The sequence below is a fragment of the Fulmarus glacialis genome, unplaced genomic scaffold, assembly GCF_000690835.1.
Source record: "Fulmarus glacialis isolate BGI_N327 unplaced genomic scaffold, ASM69083v1 scaffold8903, whole genome shotgun sequence".
Classification (NCBI taxonomy): domain Eukaryota; kingdom Metazoa; phylum Chordata; class Aves; order Procellariiformes; family Procellariidae; genus Fulmarus; species Fulmarus glacialis.
This window is the reverse complement of record NW_009203538.1, coordinates 27,421-50,001: the sequence shown is the minus strand read 5'-3', so window position 1 is coordinate 50,001 and position 22,581 is coordinate 27,421. Positions and strand designations below refer to the sequence as shown.

General features: G+C 36.8%; 1 protein-coding gene across 2 annotated transcripts in view; it reads left to right on the top strand.

The window, feature by feature from the left end:
• Positions 1 to 22,258, top strand: part of LOC104074527 (oxidation resistance protein 1-like) — a 22,671-nt gene extending 413 nt beyond the window's left edge. The window contains exons 2-7 of one of the 2 annotated variants that reach the window (XM_009574674.1): positions 8,943 to 9,023; positions 12,466 to 12,591; positions 13,330 to 13,482; positions 20,498 to 20,593; positions 21,108 to 21,181; positions 21,955 to 22,258. In XM_009574674.1, the coding sequence (XP_009572969.1) occupies positions 8,943 to 9,023; positions 12,466 to 12,591; positions 13,330 to 13,482; positions 20,498 to 20,593; positions 21,108 to 21,181; positions 21,955 to 22,090 (666 nt within the window). In that variant the 3' untranslated portion in view covers positions 22,091 to 22,258. The remainder of the gene's footprint in view (positions 1 to 8,942; positions 9,024 to 12,465; positions 12,592 to 13,329; positions 13,483 to 20,497; positions 20,594 to 21,107; positions 21,182 to 21,954) is intronic. The other variant, XM_009574675.1, reaches the window with a different exon arrangement.
• Positions 22,259 to 22,581: the final 323 nt, after the last annotated feature.

The window sequence follows — 22,581 nt, the reverse complement described above, 5'->3', positions numbered from 1 at the left end:
TTCAGCAGTTTTAGGGTGGGTTTTGTTTTTCCTGTGGAGTGATGCATCTTTAATATGATTTATAGCTAAGTACCATGAACAGCAGTTTGCATTGGCATTTAATTAGAAAAGTGTAAATCTCCTGAGTTACCGTTTGATTATACCTTTTCAGAAGTCATTCAACCATATGAAGGTCTGATAATACTTCTAAATTGATGGAGATGAGTATGCTATAGTCCCACTCTCACATTTCTAATGAAGGGGGGGACCAATACCACTGTTTTTACAGTTTATTAGATTTATGAAAGTAACTGTGGTGTTTTTTCAGTGGTGTTTTCCCCAAAAAGACTTAAATTTGTAGTATGTAAAGGAAATGGTTCTCAGTGAGCCTTGCAAAACAGTAACATCTTCGGGATAGAGAGGAAGTGATCTTGACGATATACTTGTTGTGCTTTTACCAGCTGGTAGATCTAGAAGATATTTTTCATTCAGACTCTGCCTGCAACAGGCTTTTTACCATCTTTTTAAAAGTTACACATCTCTTGGGTTTTGGTGCATGCTCCTTTCGGAGGTGCTGTTGAGTTTGGTTTTTATTTTGATCTTTATTTGTAGCCAGGTTACTTGCAGAATACGAAATGTCATGTGGCAGCAACTGGTTCTGTAAACGTGTTCCTAACTAACAAAATATTTTTTAAATAATAGGCTCTTAATTTTCCTCTGTGGCAATGGAATGTAGAATGGAGATGTAATTCCTAATTAACTCCAATGTAATTTGAGCATACCCTGTAGCAGTGTAAAAGGTACCTGAAGTTTACCAAAAATGTGTTCTTTAATATATATCTATATATATAGATATATCTTGCCCAGCTAATTAAAAAGTATTAGTATCCCTTCTTATAATTATTTCCCTTAGGACCTACACTTCCTTATAACCAGAGTCCAACTATGCTAATAAAAGCAATAGTTATCAGCTCTTAAGGAGAGGTTGAACTGAAGACGACTATATGAGAATCTTCTTTGCTGTGAGAGAGGTAGAAAACAGGTTATTTAAACTTGTAAAACAAGTCAAATCAGAAAAAGAGTATAGAAGTATCTACAGATGGGTATATTTTTAAAATGTTGCTATGTCGACAAGACATGCTCTATTCTTGAAGTTAGGTTTTTTCCTTCAGTGAATAATCATAAATCTAATGTGCAAATGTAACCTTACAGAAAAGAGGGAAGGAGTATTGGTACCATTACTTCTGTGTTAGGCAAGACAAAGTGGGAAGCATAATAAAGAGACTGGCAGCATATATTAAGTACAGGTGTTTGACTAAATGTTTCGTTAGTGGTTGTTCTGAAATTTTGGATGAAAACCCATCTGACATGAAATAACATAATTGCTGGACCAAATGGAGTGATGCTTGAAGCAGCTAAGTCGCTCTGGATTATTTACTTGGAAGGTCTTTGTTATTTTCATGGTGATAAAGTAAATTTGGGCTGAGCATTGTAGGAGATCGATTCTTTCCCAGAATAAAAAAGACAAAATCTTAGTAACTAACCAAGGTAGTATGCTCCCCCTTCAAAAAGCCAGTAATGTCGGTTTCCCACTTTTTTAGTAAATCTATTCAGTATTTACTGTGTCCCTTTATTGTACGGCAACAGAAAAGATGCCAGTCAGTTTCTAGAATGTCAAAAATGCTGGTAACTATTCTTCTGTCAAAGCATTTTAGACAAAAGACATCAGACAATGCAAGAGAACAAAAGGTGGATTGCCTTCTTTGGGAATGCTTGTCCTGCCCCGAATGCTTTGCAGAGCTTCGATAGGCAGCATAGCCAAAGGGGACAAAAATAACAAAAACTTATCTTTGGCTTTTATATTCTTAAGATATTATGCAAAGGGAATTAAAGTGGTGTTGGTTTTAATAGCTTGAACGGTTTGAGACTTGCACAACTTCTGAGGTTCTTGATTTATTAGTTAACTGTAGTTGGTAAGCTAATGGCTGTAGTTCTTTGGCTATTACGGAGATATAATAATAGGGGCTTACATGTGAAAGATGAGAATTTAGTATTTCGTCCCTGTGGATGTCAGAACTGCAAGGTTGCATCAATCCAATAATACTGCTACAAAGATGTTGTTAAAGTCAGCTTTCCTTACTAAGTTCTGTTTTAGAGTAATAGAGTGAACCGATGATCTGAGTCTCTTTAAAAATAAATATAAAAAAGCAGAGTGCAATCTAGTACTTTCTTACACTTAGCACTAAGCCTAGTACCTTTTCTTGATGACGGATATTTGCTATACCCACTGTCCTAAATAATTAGAGGGTTTATGCATCATACCATGATTAGATCTTCCATTTAATTACTAGGTATTAGATTGTTTACATTTTAAATAATTGTGAAATATTAGGCCTCACTAGAAATGCAGTCAAAGTACAGTAGCAGATGAACATTTGAAAAGGTTGGTTATAAGTTGAAAGAAAACAAATGAGTAGTAGAGGCTTATATTTTCTCTGTATGTTTTTAATGGTCTGTGCAATCTGAAGTTGATCCTTAGTTGATCCTTCTTCTGATGAAAAAGAGACAAATATTTCCATACTGGGCTGTGATTGTTACCTACTTCTAAGCATGTACAGTACTTTTGTGTCATGCCCGAGAGGATCTCTGCATGGCACTGTCAGAACTGAGGTGTACCATTGCTCAGCCTGCCTTCTCCTGGGGTGGCAGCCTGAGGTCAGGCACCAGGTGCTGTGGTTTTGGCAACCGAACCTCTAGTTTCTCTGCTTGCTAGTGCTGAAACTTCCTTAAATTATTTTGCAAGATAAATCAACTGGGCCTAGACAGCTGGGTTTTATTGGTAATGCTGCTACAGGTCTTTTTTGTTTTGACAAAATGAGTCAAGTTGCCTGACCTGTCTCTTTAAGAAAGTAATTTTCATAAATCTAATTCTTAGTTCTTTGCACAAACATTCTAAACTTTGTTTAATGTTTGCCCATGTTAAATTTAGTTCTCTTGCTGGCATTATTATATCTCTCAAATTAGCGATTTCTCATATCTTGAAAAAATAGCTTGTTATAAAGGCTTCCAGACTGGTGTAACAGTTTCTGTGTGCTGCAGGCTTTGATTGCTTTCTTCTCAAGTTCATTTATTAATTCTGGTTATTGCAGATATTTTAATTTATCTTCAGTATATGTTAATTATGGCTTGGAACAATTGCTGTGGGCTTAGAGCACTTTGAGGCAGATACGTCACAGTCCCTCCTGCAAAGTTGTGGGGACGATACTGATCGCAAGGGGAATGTTGCTGTCATGTAACTTAGCTCTTCTGTCCTTGCTCTGAAAAACACCTTGGTGTGCAGAACAGTTCTGAGATGGCCAGTTTTAAAGGTATTGAAAGAGAGAAAGAACCGCAGTGCCAGTCAATTCAGGGGGACTGCTGTGATTCTCCGGACCCTCTCCTCTGCGTAAAATGGCTAGCTCTTCTACCTTCCCTTCCTTGTCACCAGTGGAGTGACAGGGAGCTGAATTGGCTGAAAACAGAAAATGCTTAGCTTTACAGCCATGCCAGCATCCCGAGCAGACTCGCATGAATTGCATTCCTGGCTGTAAGGAGGGTCCAGAACCCTGAGAGCCTGCATGCGCTGTGGTCCCGCAAAGCTGCATTAGCATCATATCCCTGGGTTTCATTGTAGCATACTTTGCTTCAGTGCTAATTCCTGCTTTCATGTGTGTCTCCTAAGACTTTCTGCAATTTTGTTAATGCTGTCAGAATGACCAGTGCTGCCCGATTGCTTTCTCATCTGTTTGTATTTCACTTTTTTCTTAAGACTGGCTTGAACCCAGAGGGTCTTTCTTTTATTTTCTTTGGATTTTTTTTTTGGGGGGGAGGGAGGGAGATGGGGGGGTTGGGTGTTTTGGGTGGTCTTGTTTTAGGCAGTGCCCATCTAAAAGAATGGAGTCTAGGTTTTGAATTCTTAGATGTTATTGGAATTTAAATAAATATTAGTTCCCTCAATTGATCCGTTTTCCTAAATTCTTCATAGAGCGGAGGCCTGGACTTGCATCTGCAATCACTTCCATCTATAATTTGTATTTTTGGGTCCTAGCTAAAAATATATCTAGGAACACTTCTGATGGTATGAGCACGTAAACAGTCTATGATAGATGCAGCTGAACTCTTCATATTACCTATTTTGTTGAACTGAGGCTTATATTTGCAAGGAGGCACGTGGAAACATTATGCATGGATTTTTTTTCTTTTCATTAAAATGAATCAAATTAAATTAGTCTTAGTTTTTTTCAGAATGTTGCCTTGTAACTGGTTATCTGATGTGGTAAATCCCATGTATTCATACATTATTGTAATGTAATCAATATGTCCCAAATAATCATATTTGTGATGGAGAAGACTGCTTCTTCAATATTGCTTTCTCTCAAGCAGTGTCTAACATTTTGGGAGGAAACTAAATTTGTCTGAAAAACAAAGTTAGTGTTTTCTCTTAAAATATTCATAACAGCATTCAGTTCACAAATGCACCTTTTATTTTCATTGGAAAATATTTACAGCCTTTAGAAAGGGTTTGATCCTTTCTTTCCCCTCCCCATTTACTGATGGATTGGAGATGGACTGATATTTTGGAGTAACTTTGTAAATGGCCTAATAAAATTACATTGGCATTTATTTTTTCAATTAAATATCACCTGATTTTACACAGATGTATTAAGATTGAAAGTAAGATTGTTCAGCTTTCATTCTCTTAATATTTGTTTTTTATTTCCTATTCACAGTTAATCATGAGGGTATAGATAACTTATGTTGAAGAGAACCACTTATACCGTTATGTTTTCTCCATTCTTATCTTTCAGAAGCAGTGTTCAGCTCTGAGACCCTCCCTTTCTCTAAGGAGACAGTTTCAGACCTGTTAACTCTGAAAGTTCAGCTGTACTTGGTTTGAGGGCAGCAGTTACACTACCCTGTTAGCAAACGTGCATTAGGTTGGGTGTGTGTTGGTCACTCGTGGCTTTGTTAAACTGGCAGAGGAATGCCTCATTGGTGTAAGCGGTTTTCATGTTTACAGCTGCATATAGAAGATTGTTATGACCAGTGGCTGAAAGAGCTGATGTGTCACCATGTGCATGGCAAACTGTCTTTCATGGACATTCAAACAATTGTAGCTGCATTTTCATGTGTATTGTTGAAGGACAAATAAGTTCCATATTAAGAATTTGGATTTCTGTTTTGCTCTGTGTATGCCAGCATAGCTTGCAAGAGTACTCTGACATACTTTCAGAAAAACAAGGTTTAGAAACATAAGTTTCTCCAAAAGGAGAATCCTAAGCCTCTTGATTAGTTGAATCATTAGTATGCGAACCCTCAATTTGACTTACTGCATTAAATATTGAAACTGTTGTGTGTTCTGCTAAGTTAGTTCACATATACATGGTGTGGAGAGTCAAGCTGACAGGCATTCACGTTACAAGTCATACAACTCATCCCATGTTTTCTCATCAGTGTTGCTATTTATGAATACAGCAGGTCATATTAGATCTCTAAGGCTATCTTCCATGTCATTTCAAACTTGATTAGCCCTTGGAATTGTCCTGTGGTAGACTGTTCCAAGTCCCTAAGCAGAATCATTTTTGCCCTGAAGCACACTAATCTCCTGGCTATACATGTTACTTGTTTTGGACTATTCCAACCTGTGCCCAAGTTAACCATAAGAGTTTAGCTGTTCTTCTCTCCTCCTGCATTCTTTTTGAAGCAGAAAATAACTAGAGAGAGAACAGAGGGTCCTTCAGGAACACTTCCTGATCCTCAAAAAGTAGCTTTGGGTATCAAGGAAACTGGATGCTGATCTGGCATAGTGAAGAGAGCACAGCAAATAAAGCACACAGCAAATTCATATAGGTAGGCCTGGACTTTAATCCTGGGCAGAATACTTAATCGCTACAATTTTGGATGATTTTGGCAATTCTAAGGACATGGACTGCATTGGAATTTGGAAAGCCTTGTCCTATACCTTAAGGATTTAAATGTAAGAACTTGTCCAGGCTTACACAGGACCTTGCTCAGTCAAACTTTGAAAGTCTCCAAGGATGGAGATTCTGCAGCCTCCCTGGGAAGCCAGTTCCAGTCCTTAACCATCAATAACATCAACCCTTAAAGCCCAGTGGTCCAGCCACTTTTTCAGCCTTGTTCTTCATGCATTTGATACATAACTGATTTGATTGGAAGGCTACTATAGGATAGCATTAAAAGCCTTGGTGAAATACAGATAAATGGCATCCACTGCTACCTGCCTAAAAATGAAAGAATTTTATTACAAAGAACATTCTGTACTGAAAACCACAGTCCAGTATATGATGCATACAAAACTGCATTTGTCTTTCACGAATGAAAGACCTTGCTTTCCAGGTATTTCTAATACCGTGTGAAATACTAATGAAGTTCTATGTTTAAGAATGAAAGTTCAAAGTGGAATGAGGTAGAAAGTAGCTCCTGGAATGATCGCTGGTGTAGGGGTGGAGGAGGGAAGGGAAGAAAACTGGTTTATTTAGCTTGGTGAAATAGAATAGAGGATTAATATGACTACAAGGAAGGAAAATTAAGAAATCTTCATGGAAGAGGAAACAGCATAAGCAGACTGTGAATGAAACCAGGTTATAAAACAGAATAAACTTCTAACTAATGAGACTACTGACACTTCAAAACAGCCCTCTCAAGCCTTGCAAATGCTAGCTGTTTTCAAGATATATTTCGATCGGTTCCTGAATGAAGTTGTAGAAGGTAGTTGCCAGTAGGCTTAGACATACATGACTTCATGATTAAATGAGCTACAGAATCCTGAAGTACATAATCTTGTCCACTGCAAAGCAAAAATAAAGCATGTCGGCTAAACTGTAAGCATTTTATAGAAGATCAGGTACTGTAGCTGAACTGTTGAGGTATCTTAATGTACTCATTTAAAGCCTAGATCAGTGAGTGGATAACCTTGAGATAGTTTGTCTTGTGGTTTACTTACAGAACCATATACTTAAAATAAGCACTGGGTTTGAGAGGGTGGATTCCTTGCCTTTAATTTTCCTGTTGATAGTTTAACATTCTGTGCCATGCTATTTATGATGTTTGTCATTGCATACCAATGGTCAGCCACTGTGCAGGCTTTTGTTCACCAAACAGATGTAAAGATGTAATGTGACGGTGTGCAACAAGTTCAGGATGCCAAGGAGCTATTATTGTATACATACATTGGATAAGTATTCATGTTTCTCTCAGGTGAGAAATTTATCAAAATACCTTGTGCACACTGTTCCAAGGATGCTGGCACCCCCGTGGCATATGGAAAGGTGTGTCACATCTTGATCACTGAGCAAAAGGGTTGATAAGCAGTTCCCAGATGCAGGATGTTGATAGAGTATGCATTTGACAAGTCGAAGGCAAGATGGCATTGCCTGTAAAGCTGTCCACATTCCAGTATGTGAAACAGCAACTACGTAATGGTGTCAGGGATAATTTTTTTTTTTTGCAAGAATCTCATTAAGTAACCACACATTTATGGCCCATTGTAAGTTAACTACTGCCTCTTATGTGATAGGGACTGAGCTTAAAGAAGCAACAAGACTGAAGGGTCCTCACATTATTGCTTTTCAGGATTACATTCATAAGGTGCTGGGATGAACAATGTCATTCACAATGAACTGTTGTTGCAAATAAAAGGATAAAAGTACACTATCACTTACATGCTTGAGTGGAATATTGTTAAAGCCTATAGCTACTTGACTCTGAGAATGCACAAACCAATACAATTTACAACAATTTTCTTGATATTTTTTAAGAGAACAATAGAAAATAGTGGAAATAAATTGAGTGCTAGTAATTAGTGATTATTCAGTAATAAAACTGGATGTCACGAGTATTCCTTTTTCCTTGCCTTGCAGTTGCATGGGGTAGAGTGAACCATCGCTGCTCAAGAGCCAGTTATGCATGACTGTGGGCTCTGTACTCAGGACAGTGGCGAGTATCTGGCCAAACTCCTTGTAGTAGGGACAGGTAGATGGGGAGCTGCTGGACTTGTGGTTATCTTCCTTTGCACTGTGGTAGGCTCTAGAAGTTTTTAATACACTCTTACTACATGGGACATCCATTTAATCTCTCCACCAGCTGTTTTAAGATGCTTTCATACAAATGATGATTTTGAGTTGTTCTCAAAATCACATTATTTGCTGTAGTTACATCAAAATGACTGTTGTAATCCTTTAGTTTCTTGTTGCACCAGAGCAGCATGTTCTAGAGCTTTCTGACTAAAGGCTTTCTGGCTGTACACCTCCTGCCAAAGTGGAGGTGTCATCTGGAGTGAATGTGTTGACAGATGAGCAGCTCCTGAAGCTTTGGAGGTGAATACAAAGTACAGGATAAAGATATTGTGGGGAGTTAACCTAATAACTCTATTGGGGAGTTATTAAACTTTAGTCCTGCTACCTTGTCTTTAACTGTATCTTCACTGCCAAATAGGAGAGTCAGAACCTATTGAGAAGCCTGAGGTTTGCTTCTAGTCTTTATCGAGGAAAGCAAACCAGGTTCACAGGTTTCATTAATCTGGGTGTAAAGAGTGTTTGAGAGGACTTTGCGCTGAAGAGTTTGGGTTAAGGCATGCAACTCAGATTGACTTCTAATTTAGCATCCTGATATTGGTAACTTCATGCGCTCCTGTATCAGCTCTATATTCATCCTAGAGCAGTGAGATATATCTGACTGCTAGTGCCATTAGTGTTTAATTTGAAATTTTGCTGTGTCTACTCATATGTCTGAAATCACCTATGTGCACATTGTCCTTGCAGAAACAAACATCTTTTAGCACTTCTTGTTTGTTTGTTGTCATTGCACATTTTCCCCTCATTACTCTCCTCCACTTTTTTCTTTCTTACCTTTTTACTTTTCTTCAACTGTCAGTGGAATTATTGTCTTCCTGTCTCCATATTCAGGTAGTGTCAGTGGCTGAGTATCACCGCAGGATCGATGCTCTAAATAGCGAAGAACTGCGCACACTCTGCAGACGTCTCCAGGTGCCCTCTTCAGTAGTTTAAACCCCATCTCCAGATACTAAAACATCTTTCTTTGTAGTGTCTTTGATCAGGGCAAGTCTCACACTCAGTGGGTTTGTCTTGTCTACAGCACTACAAGGATCCAGCAGAAAATTCCTTTGTTTTGGATGTATTTAATTGTGCAATGCTATGATGGAATCAGTAATTTTATGATGGAATTATTACTTCCAACTTTTTCAAACAGGAATTTTCTGTCAGAATTTGAAAATTTGTTCTCAGTACTGCTTGACTTGGAGTGATGTCTTTTAACTTCCACTTTAGACTGGTGTGTTGTGTTAGATAGAAGCTTTCCTAAAAAGAATGCCAACCAGGTGAAGAATCCAAAACCTTGTTGCATGGGTGTTTAATTTTGTATAGGAATCTTTCATCAAGAATCTCACAGTACTTGGCAAGTATGAAGCTTCACAACTTCTGTGGAATAGGTAAGTATTTTTCCTGTTATGCAAGCAGGTAACTGAGGCAGTTCGACACGGCAAAGGTCATACACATGGAGCTGGTAATAGCACTGTCTGTTCCAAAAACAGTACTTCGAAAACAGTACTTCAGTTTGAATTTTTGATGGTTAACTGATATGGACTTAAACTGATATTTGCATTCTCTTTAGGTGTTTCTTAGTTCTTTGACAATTATAAAATTGTTAGCTACTGTGTACATCATAGATAACTTACTGATGGAAAGCATAGCTTAAAACTCCTTAGAAACATTGAGTATTTTGTTTTCCTGTAGTAACTGGGTGCTGAAACTGTAAAAAGTTTCCGTTCTGGTTTTTTTTACTTTGATCTTGATCTTTTTTCACCTATTATGTAATTACATGTAAGAAAACACTTTCTTAGCTCTTTTATTTCTGTTTGTTTAATAATCGGTAATTAATTGCTTTAAAATGTTTTGTAAGTAGTACGGTTACATAAATCAATAATGAGCATGAACCCAAAAGCTGCAGTTCTGCTTCTATGGGAAAATCAGAAATTTTGCAAAAAAAATTTTCATTCCCACTTGAGAACGAAACAGTTCTGTTTCTGGCAAGTGGTTGTGGAGAATTCTTGTATTAATATCCTGGAAGTGCAAGAGCTGTTTCCAAATACCTTTCACCTGGAATGCCCAAACTCAGGGTTTAGACTGACTTGAAAAATCTGATGTGATGGGCTGGAGCCTATAAACTCTCTGCTCTGAGACCATTTAAGTATTTGTGATGTAGACTGCATGGCAGTTACTAACCTCGGAAGCCCGTGGAATATGACTACAGGTCAGTCTACTCTGTCAAAGTTTCACGGGAAATAAATTTGCATGTGTTCTGTCAAACAGATACCTTTGAACAGATACATGTCTTTGTCCACTTCTACAAAGCAGCGTTCTTCCTAGAAGAAAGTTGCTTTACTGTAATAATAATAATTAAAAAAAGGCAAAAAATCCAACAAAACCAAACCAGAACAAAACCACAACAAAAAAAACCCCTACAACCCCTGCACACCACTTCAATCCAAATTATTCATGTTTTGCATGGTACAATTTAATCAGAATTAAAGAATAACAAAGGGAATAAGCCTTTTGCTGTACACTTGAACAATGCTGAACTTTATGGAGTTGAAGTAGTACATGATGTATGAAAGGCATTTGGGATGGAAAAGAGTTGGACTACCAAATAATGTGTTTTATGGATAGCACTCTATAATGGCAGTCTGTAGGTCATCTTTTTGTACATGAAGCTGGATGGATACATGGATAAATGTATATACTTTTTTTTTGTTATGATATGGAAATTAGTGCATAGTTTACATTGGAAATGCTTGTTACCTTCCATTGAAAAATGGAAGGCTTGAGCTTTTTACTTGCTTGATACTCACTTTCTTTAAGCACACCTTTTCTTGAGTTAAGAATTAATATTGTAATTAAATTATTGTATGAATATACTTTGATACTTCAACTTTATGAGCCTATTTTTAAGTTAACAGGAGTTTGTGATAGTAACTTTTTAATAGTTCTTGAGGGAGAGGAAAGGGATAGCCTTTTTTTCGGCTCGGGTGGCTGTATTTGTTTAAATAGTCTTATCTGTACTTCAGAGTTTTCTTTGATTTGGCTTTTTTTTTGTTAATTAAGAAAGCTCTCTTCACAAAAGCTTGGCAAAGTTTATCATGGTAGTATGTGAAGTACCATAGCTGTGTCCTGTATGTTTAGAGTATGAGGTATGTGGCAAACACTGGTTATTATTCTGGAGTTGGCAGGTGTTTGGGGCAGGTATTTTCTTGAAATTCTCAGGATTCAGGCTTTAAATAACTTGGACAGTCTCTTTGGACTTTCAGTGAAACTTGGTTCCGGCTGATAAATTATTCAGATGCACTCATTCTTGTTTAGATTTTTTTTCTTTAGCAAATCTCTCAACATTTTAATAAGTCTTGCTGCAGTGGCTTAAGTTACTAATTTCCTTCATTTTGTCTTACTCCTCTGTCAGATTTCACTATCCCCACAGCAAGTTTTAACTATCCCTGCAGCAAGATTTATAGAAGGAACCTGTTTGGGTCTCAACTAGTCTAGTTCTCAACACATGGCACTTTAGCTTGAAAGTGCCAATAAATATGGACTGGGGTAAGAAGCTGTCGTAAACTGATATCTGATGAGGAATTTTGTGGCCTTCTGCCACCTCCACTAAATGGTGATCTACAACAACTCAGTAGGGTGGATGTATGTGGCAGTTATTTTAAACTACTACAGGATCTTCGTGCATAGTGCATCTTTGCCAGATCCCAAAACTCACTATGCAGCGTAAGTATTACTGCTGCGTTCCCGTCCCCATCCTCTCAATTCTTTCTTCTTTGATTCCCGTAAGTACTCCAGCAGATCAGCTTATGGAGCAGCAATATTCCTAGGGCTCCATTCAGATGCTTTACTCAAAATACTTGACAGTAGTCTTTCCACATGGCTACTACATATCTGAAAACTTTCACAAGTACTCTAAAAGAGTATTGATTCAGAAACTACAGAGAAGTGTCCATGTTAAAACTTCAATTCCTTTTCTGTCTGGGATTTTAAATTACTTTTAATGGAAATGCTATGTTAGTATTAAAATGCAAGTACTTTGTAAGCTGACCTCTGAAAAGCATTTGAAGTCCTTCAGCTGTGTATGAGAACTCTTTTGGGGTTTGTTTGTTTTTTGGTTTGGGGGTTTTTTAGCATAAAACCAAGTCTTTCTTCTGAGTAGGTGTCTGTGCAATTTATTGATAGTGTATAGTTGAGTACTGGCTTGCTACTGGACGCAGTGGCAATCTTGGTCAGATCGAATCTAATGGACTTAACTTTTGAAGGAGTTGTGTAATTGTAAATTGGTAACTGCATGATCTTAAACCTGCAGAATTTATCTTCACTGCTAATAGAATTGTGAATACTTATTTTCTTCTTGTTCTTTTTGTAGATAACAACAAGAGAAGATATCAATTCAAAACAGGCAACAAATATCAAAACAGACCTGGAGCCTGAAGCATTCCGGCCAAATCTTAGCGATCCCAGTGAATTACTACAGCCAGAACAAATTGAAAAGGTATTAACTTATATGTCATTTTTTAGTATTGTACATTAATGAATCACAAATGCTATGACCATAGTGTAAAACACACCAGTAGGAAGACATTGTGTGATATTAAATGCATAAGCACAACACAATTCATAACTAGAATGTTGCTTTCTTTTTTTTCTTATCATAAGTTTTAATACACCATGACCACATTAGTCTGTGTCCTTGCCCTTATTTCATTCTTCCTTGAAAACAGCTTGGCTTTCACTGCAGTTCTTGCTGTCCTTTCCAAAGTTATCTCATTCAATGTGTTTATTGAAGGTTTCAATCAAGGCTGATTGATTGCATTCAGAGACACAGGAACAGAAGAGCAACCATTCTTTACCCTTCAGCTTGTTACCTGTTGACTTGAGTGATCTAGTTCCCCAGTACTGAGACATAATATTATTATGCAAGGATAACTATGTGGTTTTACTGTCTTTAGGTAAACCTTTTAGAGACCTTACTGAACACATGTTCTTCAGTTGATAAATCATTCTTCTTCTGCAGGTCACTGGTAGAGGTAGGAAAAGAAACCTGTTTGAGAGACCAGGGATAGAAAATATACATGTGAAACTTTAGAGCTGGTCTGAAGTTTTAAACTAGCTTTTAAGGCCACTGGTAGTAGTTCAGAAGAACATAATCAGCTTTCATTTAAATGTAATATATTCTTAAAAATAGTAAAAAATTTATTAAATGAGAGAGTTGTCATTATCTTGTTAACAGCTCACAAAGTCTCTTCCACCACGGACCATTGGATATCCATGGACTCTTGTATACAGTACTGCAAAGCATGGCATGAGCTTGAAGACTTTATATCGAACTATGCTGGGATTAGACACACCTGTGCTGTTGGTTATCAAGGACAGTGATGGACAGGTAGGAAAATGTTTGCATGGAGGTAGGGGACCCATCAAGAAAAACGCTTGAGGAGTATAAAGGAATAGCTGACACGTCAGTCCATAATGGGAGATAAAATTGTGTGCATCAAACTGGTTTTCTCCTTGATAGTTAGTTAGAGGCTTTTAAAAACATGTTTCACTATCAAGCAATCCTCTGACATACTAAGTTTCTAGGAAATACTTTAATGATACAAGTTCACTGTCACAATGCATGAGTCTCATAATACCCAATTACTGAATTTACTTTTAATATTCTTTTTTTAATGCACTTAAAGCACGAGAAATGTAGTCTCTCAAACTTTCTGATGCTGGAAGATCTTGTTGAATTGGAATGTCATTGCCAGCTGTGGCCAATGTTTCTTGGTACATTCTGTGGCTGCAGCCAACATCTCTCTCCCATTCCAGGGCTACGGGATCTTTGCTGCATAATGAATTTTTGTTCCGTGAGTCTCTGTAGTTGTGCTGTATTCTCCTTTGACGGGGGTATGAATTCCAGAAAGTGGATCACATTACCATTTGAATAGCAAGCATCTTCTTTTGAGTATTCTAATAACAAGTGAACATTACAGGCAGCATGAGACTTTGATTCTTTCTTTCTGAAACTTCTGTGCTCTCTTGTGGAAGCAAGTTAGTACTGTCATGAAGAATTGACAGAACCACCGCAAAATCTGTGGCATTTACTTCACTTATCTGTCCCACTTTGGTAACTGCTGTTTTTATTTTCAGGAAGCGTGGGCTCATATCACCTCATATCATTCAGGGGGTCTGAAAACTGTAAATGAAGGCTATGTTTTCTAATTCAAGTCACAACTTGTTTTTTCCTTCTGTTTCCTGTCTTAGGGATCCCTTAAAAAGAAAAATCCCTTCTAAATCTCTGCTAGTAGATTTTTCCCAGAAGTTCTTTAAAAGGGAACTTGTCTTCATTTACTTTTTCATCTTGAAGATAAAAACTATTCAATAGACTTGAGATGTCTCAACAGACCCATCAGCCTTTTAAATATACTTTAACTTTCCTTCTCCGATTTCCTTATTAGATTCTCAAGATTAATTTGTAAGATATCTACTTCCTAGTACCTGATTATCTGGCCCAGAAAGAAAATGTCCCTTTTCTGACAGGGCTGTCCTGCCACCAGCATGTAGTATCATTCTGTTGCTGGAAGTATTCAGATGACTTTCCATATATGAATATCTCAACTTGCATGTTCAAAAAGTGTCATGGTTGCCCAACCAAAACAGGGAATTCATAGACATGTCATAATTTTTTTGTGAAACAAACCATGACAAATCTCAACTTACAGGCTCACGCCCAGGAACATGTATGAAAGCATTCCTTAGACTTTTGGGACAAGTAGCCACCTGAACTTAATCTTTCACAGTGTACGCCAGATCTTACCTGGGTTCCACACAAGAGTGAGTGAAATCCATGTGTATTCAGCGTGCAACATATACTACAGAAGAAAAGGTTCAGACAAGTTTTACATGCTGGGTCCTTCACCAATGTAGTGAGAGTGGTGTTTTCAGTACTTCTGTCTCTCAAGCTGTTAATGAGAAATGTCTTTGCATTTGACAGCTGAAAATTAATTTTACACTATCTTTGAATTCAAAACCTGGAATTTCAGTGTAGAGTGTTTCTCCTCTTGATGCAAGGATCTACAATCATGAAAAATAACACAATGATGGCCTACTATGCCCTTTGACAGTAATTAACTAGGGTCATCCATTTCTTAAAGAACCACTTTGAAAGTGGTTCATTTATCTTTAATATCTTGTACCTTCCTGGCAGATAGTCCTATAAAACTGCTTTCCATGACTGAAAAAGAATCTGAGTACTTTTTTATAGCAAAGCGTATCCAGAAATAGTTCACTAGCAATATGCTAAGATAAATACTATTTATGCCCTTCCAGAATGTGTTCTAAGGGAGACCAAGTGTTTTTGTTTTATGCCCCAAGATCACTGCCTGTTTTCTAAGCTATATAGTTCAGAGAAGATCCCAAATGAGATTCAGCCTTTTTGAAGAATGACAGAATTATGACCAGATCGTTTCTTGCCATTTGCTGACCATACCTCCTCACTCCTTTTTGGCATTCTTTGTTCTGCCCACTTTGTATCTTCTATGTTTATGAAAGATACTGGTTTTGTCTTATTCTCGGCTGAGGTACTTTCCTTTCAAACTAGAGTTAATTTATTTGCTGGGCTACTTCCTCTGAGACCCTGTTCTTTGTTGTCCATGTTTATGAAGACAGCCTTTACCTGATGTTGACATTAAGTTGAGTAAGGAGCAAGTGTATCTTGTAACTTTTCACAATATGGTTCATTAAAGGCTGCTAAGCCTCGCCCTATTTTTCTTTTGTTTTCCAAAACCACCTCCAATCTTGATTTCTTTTTAAAATCAATTAACAATTTTACTTAAAGGGCTGTCAAAAAAAAAAGCAGCCAAAACTAAAGCTTTGTTTGTGTAAAAGTTGAACATTGTCTAGTTGAAAGTTAGAATCTGAAGCCACCTAAATAGCCTGCTGTAGTCAATTCTAGGAGATCCTCTAATAAAGGTTCCCACGAAAACTATAGATATCTACATTACAGCTGTTATGGACTGGCTGTCTATCTACTGGTATGTGTTTCAGTTAGTGAAGACACCAAGCTCTGGTATCTACTCTGACAGCCATTTAAAAAGAAATTAACACCTAATTCTTGAACATGAGTCACGAAACAAGTTGTGTTCCAGAAGTGGAATTAATGCAGTTAGCCACCCAAAGGACTGTCTGGTTTTACAATAAGTCATTCTTCAGATTGTATTTTATACACTGGAAAAGTGTGAGACATGGAGCCTAGAACTTGGGAGTTTTAGGTACCCACTCCCAACAACTAGCCACAACAATCAGATCTCATGCAGAAACCCTACAGACATCACTTCTCAAAGGACTACAATAACTGGGGGGAAGCAAACTGCTCTTTTGCTGTAAAGCCTGATTCTTTTAATGTTGCTTATAGCAACAACATGATCTTTCAAGACCCAGATTTGTTGATGGAAGCGTATGGAACATGTATGTAGAGAGGCTGTAGAATCCTGATTCTTGGAGGTACTCAAAGCTTAACTGGACAAGACTCTGAGTCAAGCCAGTATAGCTTCAGAATTAGTCCCCCTTTAAGCAGGGAACTGTGCGAGAGACCATCTGACGTTCTTTATAACCTAAGTTATTCTATAATTAGAAATAAAATACTCCTGTATCTGTATATGAAGCAAGCTTCAGAGTCTCTTAGGTAAAACATGTAAGGTTTTCCATATGGCTAGGATGTACTAGCTTTGTGTTGTAATGGTATACAGCCCTGAGACGATCCAAGACAAACGGTGAAATAAGTGTTGTGTAACAAGTTCATACCTGTGTAGAGGCTGAACTGAGATAGTTTAGGATTGGCACAACTCTGTATGTTGTTCTAATAGAAGGCTAATTTCTCTCAAGGAATGTCAATTGTTAAGGAAATCTTATATTTACTTCATTTTTTTTTACTTATATTTACTTACTAAGTGTAATGTCAGCCCTGAGGGTATTGATCTGAACTAAGACATGTCTTAGCTACCTGAATGTAGCTAGCAGAGCTGCTCTTCAAAGAATAACTTGAGCCCTGAAAAGAAGTTAGGATTCAGACAGTCAGATAGTTTGAAGCTACATATAAATTAAGAAATAATTGGAAGAGTTCAGTGGCTTCACATTGCTGTGGAGTTGCTGGCAAATATTCATGTAGTTATTTAAACATGGAGTTTTCTTTATTTCAGCAGCCCATTTTGTTCTGTTCATGAATCACTTTCTTAATTTGAATTCAATATGGATTTTTACGCTAAAAGATGCTCTATTTAAGTTCAGTTACCTGCATACAGTAAGCACAGTCGAAGGTCATAAAATGTGACAGAGAAAAATTACACCCAGGTTTCTGAAGTCTAGCCTACTGATGCTTGAAATCACAAGAAGGAAAAAAGTCTCACTTATTCTGCATTTTAGAGATTACATATGCAAAGGTAACAAAAAAGGGAAAAAAAGAAGAAACAAAAAAATTGAGTACTGGTTTCTGCAGAACTTCAGCAATAGACAGAATGGACTACAACAATTACGCATTCTTTCTGACTTTCATGTTTAATTTTTAACCTTAACAGTTACAGTTAATGGAACAGGTAGTAAATATCAGGTAAAAATGAAATACTATCTTGAAGTTCAAATTCTATTGTTGCAGAAAATATGCATGAAATAAGGTTTGGAGGTAATTGTTTTGTGACACTGAAGTAACCAAATAAAACGCTGAAAAAATGTTATGTTGCTAAACAACTCAATTGATAGAAACTTGAGGATTAGGGTAATCAAATACTGTATTGTTGATCTAATAAGCACTTTCTCATCTATCATACTAGAATTGAGGTGGACTTCTCTGATCTTATTTTTTTTAACTATTGTTGCTGCTGTTTGACTATATGATCACTTAATGTTCTGAGCACGATTTACTACAAATCTTGTGTTGGATGTTACATTTGGTCGACTCTCACTTGAACTTTCTCTGACCCACGAGGCCATCTAACTAGTAATGGGCTAAAAAAAGAAAAGGTAAAAAGCTGTAGGTCTTAATAACACTGGGGACGCATTTCAAGCCTACCTTAAAAAACCCACACACAGGGGGGAAAAAAAAAAATGGCAAACCAAAAGAGCCTTCTGGAAAGTAGAAAAGTAACAGGAAACAAACATTTCTTCTTCTTTAAAGAATTCCTTCATTTTGGTCTGATTTGGTCTGATTTCCCCAGAAAGAAACTACCATTTACGTTTTGCTTTCTCTCTTAAGCCTGTTCTTGTCATTTAGACTGTGGAATAATAGAGAAGTGTCTTGCCAGTGTTTAATCCTGTATGTTAAATGAAATAAACGTCTGTGCAAAAAAAGGATCAGGCTAGTTCTCCCGTGAGCTTGTATTAAAACAGAGGTACAGAAACTTGCACCTCAGTTCGTGGAACTTAAGACTTTTAGACTGAAGTTGCTGTTTAACAATGCATCTGAAACTGATACAGGTCTTTGAAAAGTGAGCATCTTTAGCTGACTGTGATAGTTTATTTCATCACTTTGTCAAGTAAGTTTAAAAATTCCTCCAGAGAACCAGATTTTAGAGTGTAAATACTGGCCACATGTATGCTCAAAGGTAATTCTTTTCATTTAAGTAAAGGAACAGTGTTACACACGAGTAAAGTGTCTTGTCAGTGTAGTGATATTTTGTTCTTAAAAAATACATAATATAAATAAATGAAGTAGTAATAATAATATAAGGAAGCTTCTGTAGGTGTTATGACTGAAAGGAAGTTCAGTATGTAAGTCCTACCTCACTTTTGCTCTGTAACAATGGGGTTTCAACAGTGACTTCTAAAATGTGCAGTACTACCTGCATCAAATTAATTTTGTTTCCTATTGTGCATACTTTTTTCAAAATTATTAAAAGTTTTTATTGCAAGAGATTAGTGCTTGAATTCAACAAAGAGATTTCAAAACCTCTGCTATTGGCATGATTGATCTGTTAGACTTAAGACACAGTCTGATGTGCATTATCAGGATGTTTGAAGGAAATTATCCCTGGTATTCTTTAGAAGACTAGCAATTTTTTTTCTCATAACTAGTCAGTAGAAGATTGTGTATTGAGGGCAGGAGGGTGTTTTGTTTCATAATGAGCTCATCTGTTTTTTTACATGACTCTTCTTTTGGGCTTGCTATCTTCTATTTCAATTAGAAGTTTTTGAACAAAAAACTTTCTGGACCACATAAAATTCCTGAGAAATAAGGAATTTTCTAACAATAGTTGTTCTGAACTGGTAACTCAAAATTGAGCTGGGGCAGTCTTTATTAGATGCTTGATAGCTGTATATAATCCTTGAATTCCTGATCTGAAGTTCACACTCACCTAGTTTTGTGTGCGTTAACAGCTGCTATAGAGCTCAATGTGGAAAGGAATGCTTGGAAAACCTACCTAGAGCCAAGGAGTTTCTTAGGATGGGCAGAAGAAAATAGTTTTTACTTTATATCCTGAACATAATCCAAGTCAGGACACTGTCTTTAATGTCTCACTTTTATCAGTCCCATGCTTCTCAAACTCACTGTTTAATGTGACAAAACCACAGAAACTTGGGCTTGGTTGGTTTTTTTTTTTTCTCATACAGACAAATGAGAGTGCGCTAGAGGAGCGCTTTGGTACTTACATCTACTCTGCTCTTGCAGATGTTGAAATAAGCTTTCTACTAGCAACAGAAATACTGATTTGGGGAGGGTTGTACTTCATGGGGTAAATTTGATTTTGTATAATTATGCAGGGTTTTTTTTTCTAGTTGTTCTAGTTCCTGAGAAATTTATACTACTTTAATCAGGTTTAAAAATCCAATAATCAGTCCTTAGACCTTTTTAACCACTGTTGTAATGTTCTTATTACTGAATATTATAAATTTTTATAATTTATAATTTTTTTTTTTTACTACCTAGCAAAGGATTAGTTAAAATCTGTTTCTCTTGTAAGACAGGGTAACCAGTGCTTACCTGTTACTTGGATTGGAATTAATAAATTACATGAAAAGTAACAACTCATTTACAGCTAGGAACTAGGCTGAAATCAGCCTAGTTGAAGTGGAAGAGGAGATACATATGAAGGAGCAGAACCTTTTGATCTGAAATTTTAAAAATATGTACATTGTTTCTGAGAATTTCCCGAGTATAGTTTTTAGCCCTTTGATTTTTTTTTTTAACTACGTTCACTTTTTATCGAGAAAGGGTCCTCTTACCTTTTTTTATTGTACCACAAAGCACCATACTGAATCTCAATCCATTCTCTTGGAACTGTGGTACCATGTAAGGCTTATCATGTAGTGAATTCCAAATCTGGCAACGTTTACAACCTGACTTGTTTATGATAACTATCATTAGAGATTCTCAGATGCTGTGTAGTTTTTCTTAAGTGTTTTCTCTTGCATATTTTTGCTTACAGGTTTTTGGTGCACTAGCATCTGAACCATTTAAAGTGAGTGATGGCTTTTATGGGACTGGAGAGACCTTTATGTTCACTTTTTCTCCAGATTTCGAGGTAAGTAGTAATAACTTTGTATGCTTTTGCTTTTTTCTTCCATATGCATTATCTTAAGATACTTACTGAATAACTCTAACAGTAAATAATCTGAAAAATCCTAGGAGTTGGCCCAAAAAAAATCACACTATTTTTTCCACAGAATCCCTAAATGCAAAGTAAATTGGTAGTGTTTGCATAGTGAAAAACGTATTCAACCTGACTCTCTTGTTGTACTGAAGACTTCTCTATTATTCTAAATTCTGCCATATTTTCTTGCTATTAGTGTAGAAGTTTCAGTGCTCAAAGATGACCTATTTTGGAATGGTCTTATTTTAAATAGTATAAAACATAAGAGAATTTTTGTTTGCATGTATCTTTTCCCTGAATTTTCTGTGTAAACTTGGTAACTTCATAAAATTGGCCTCTAGCCACCCATAGTCTGTCTTTACTGGTGTTTGGTTTCCCTTCCACCCAAACAAAAAGTTCAGATATTTTAACTTGCTAGTCTGTTGTATTTGTTTTTTTTCATTAGGTTTTCAAATGGACAGGAGACAACATGTTCTTCATTAAAGGAGACATGGACTCCCTTGCTTTTGGTGGAGGAGGGTGAGTTACAATTTCTTTTTGCCATTAGAGTCTGTTAAAAGTTTGTATGTCTGCACACCTTTGAAAAGAAAATTTGGAATTGACTTCAGTTTGATAGCTCAGGACTCAACAGATACCAGCCAAGAAAGATTTAGTATGTCAGATGTTTAGCTTCTATGTTCAGGAGACTTAAACAGGAGGTTTGTGTTCAGCATAGTGTGGCATCAAGTTTCGGCCCTGCAAGGTTATGATGCCTCCTTGCATGCTCTACTTGCGTGTGTGTCTTGGTATATTCAGAATGGACACAAGATAGGGTGATTCTGAAGGTATGTAAATGTGAAAATTATGTGTAACTAGAAGAGGCTTGAATTGAAACTGTATCCATCCCAAGACATGCCAGTGTCTTCAGAAATTTTATGTTGTCTAACCCCCTTTTTCCCCCCATGCAAGTGCATAAGCTTCTAGGATGTTTCCCTGTTTCGTTATCAGCATTCTCCTCAAATATGAGAGTACTGTAACGCCTTTTTCTTAATACAAATGAAAGGGGCTCAAAACTGAGGAATTCTGGTTAGCTTTTTATTTCAGAATATCTGAAAGAGCGATATTCCCAAATTAATAATAAATAGTAAAAAAATAAGTCTTTGCAGCTTCAAATTTATCAACAGCTATGAGGTACTTGTGTTGAAAAAGAATTCTATAATTCCTTCTCGTTTCTGAATTCTGAATGAAAAATACATTCATAAGTTCAATGCTTACTCTCTGTCTTTTGCTTTAATATATTGTCTGTCTTGCAGAGGGGAGTTTGCTCTTTGGCTCGATGGTGATCTCTACCATGGAAGAAGTCATTCATGTAAAACATTTGGGAATCATACACTTTCTAAGCGAGAAGACTTCATTATTCAAGACATAGAAATTTGGGCTTTTGAATGAGTATTTAACTATTTCTACAGGATGTTGTCCCAAACCTGACAAGAATCAGTGCAGCTCAAAAATCCCTAGGAGCAATATAATGTACCATTTTACCTTTTTGATTTTTTTTGTATGTTTTCAGCCATGGCCATCTAGTTATTATTTTGAAATAGCAGACTTTTTTTCATGCTCTCACATCTGTAATATACTGCCCTACTTTTTCTGAGCTGTAGACACTTTTACAAAATATAGACCATGTGGACTAAAAATTAGCATTAGTTACTTTGAGCCTTGCAGCCTACAAAATTTTCTTACCCTTATTACAGTTGCCTCCCAGGTTTCCCACACACACCTTTCTGCAATCCTGCTAGGGGGCTGCTTCATTGAATATAGGTTCTTATTTTTGTATTCAAATTATGTCTATGAATGAAGTTGCCCTCTGTGAACCTATATAAGAAAGCTGCGTGTGGGTATTTGGCAGCAGTACTGCATAGATTGGTCTGGACCAATGA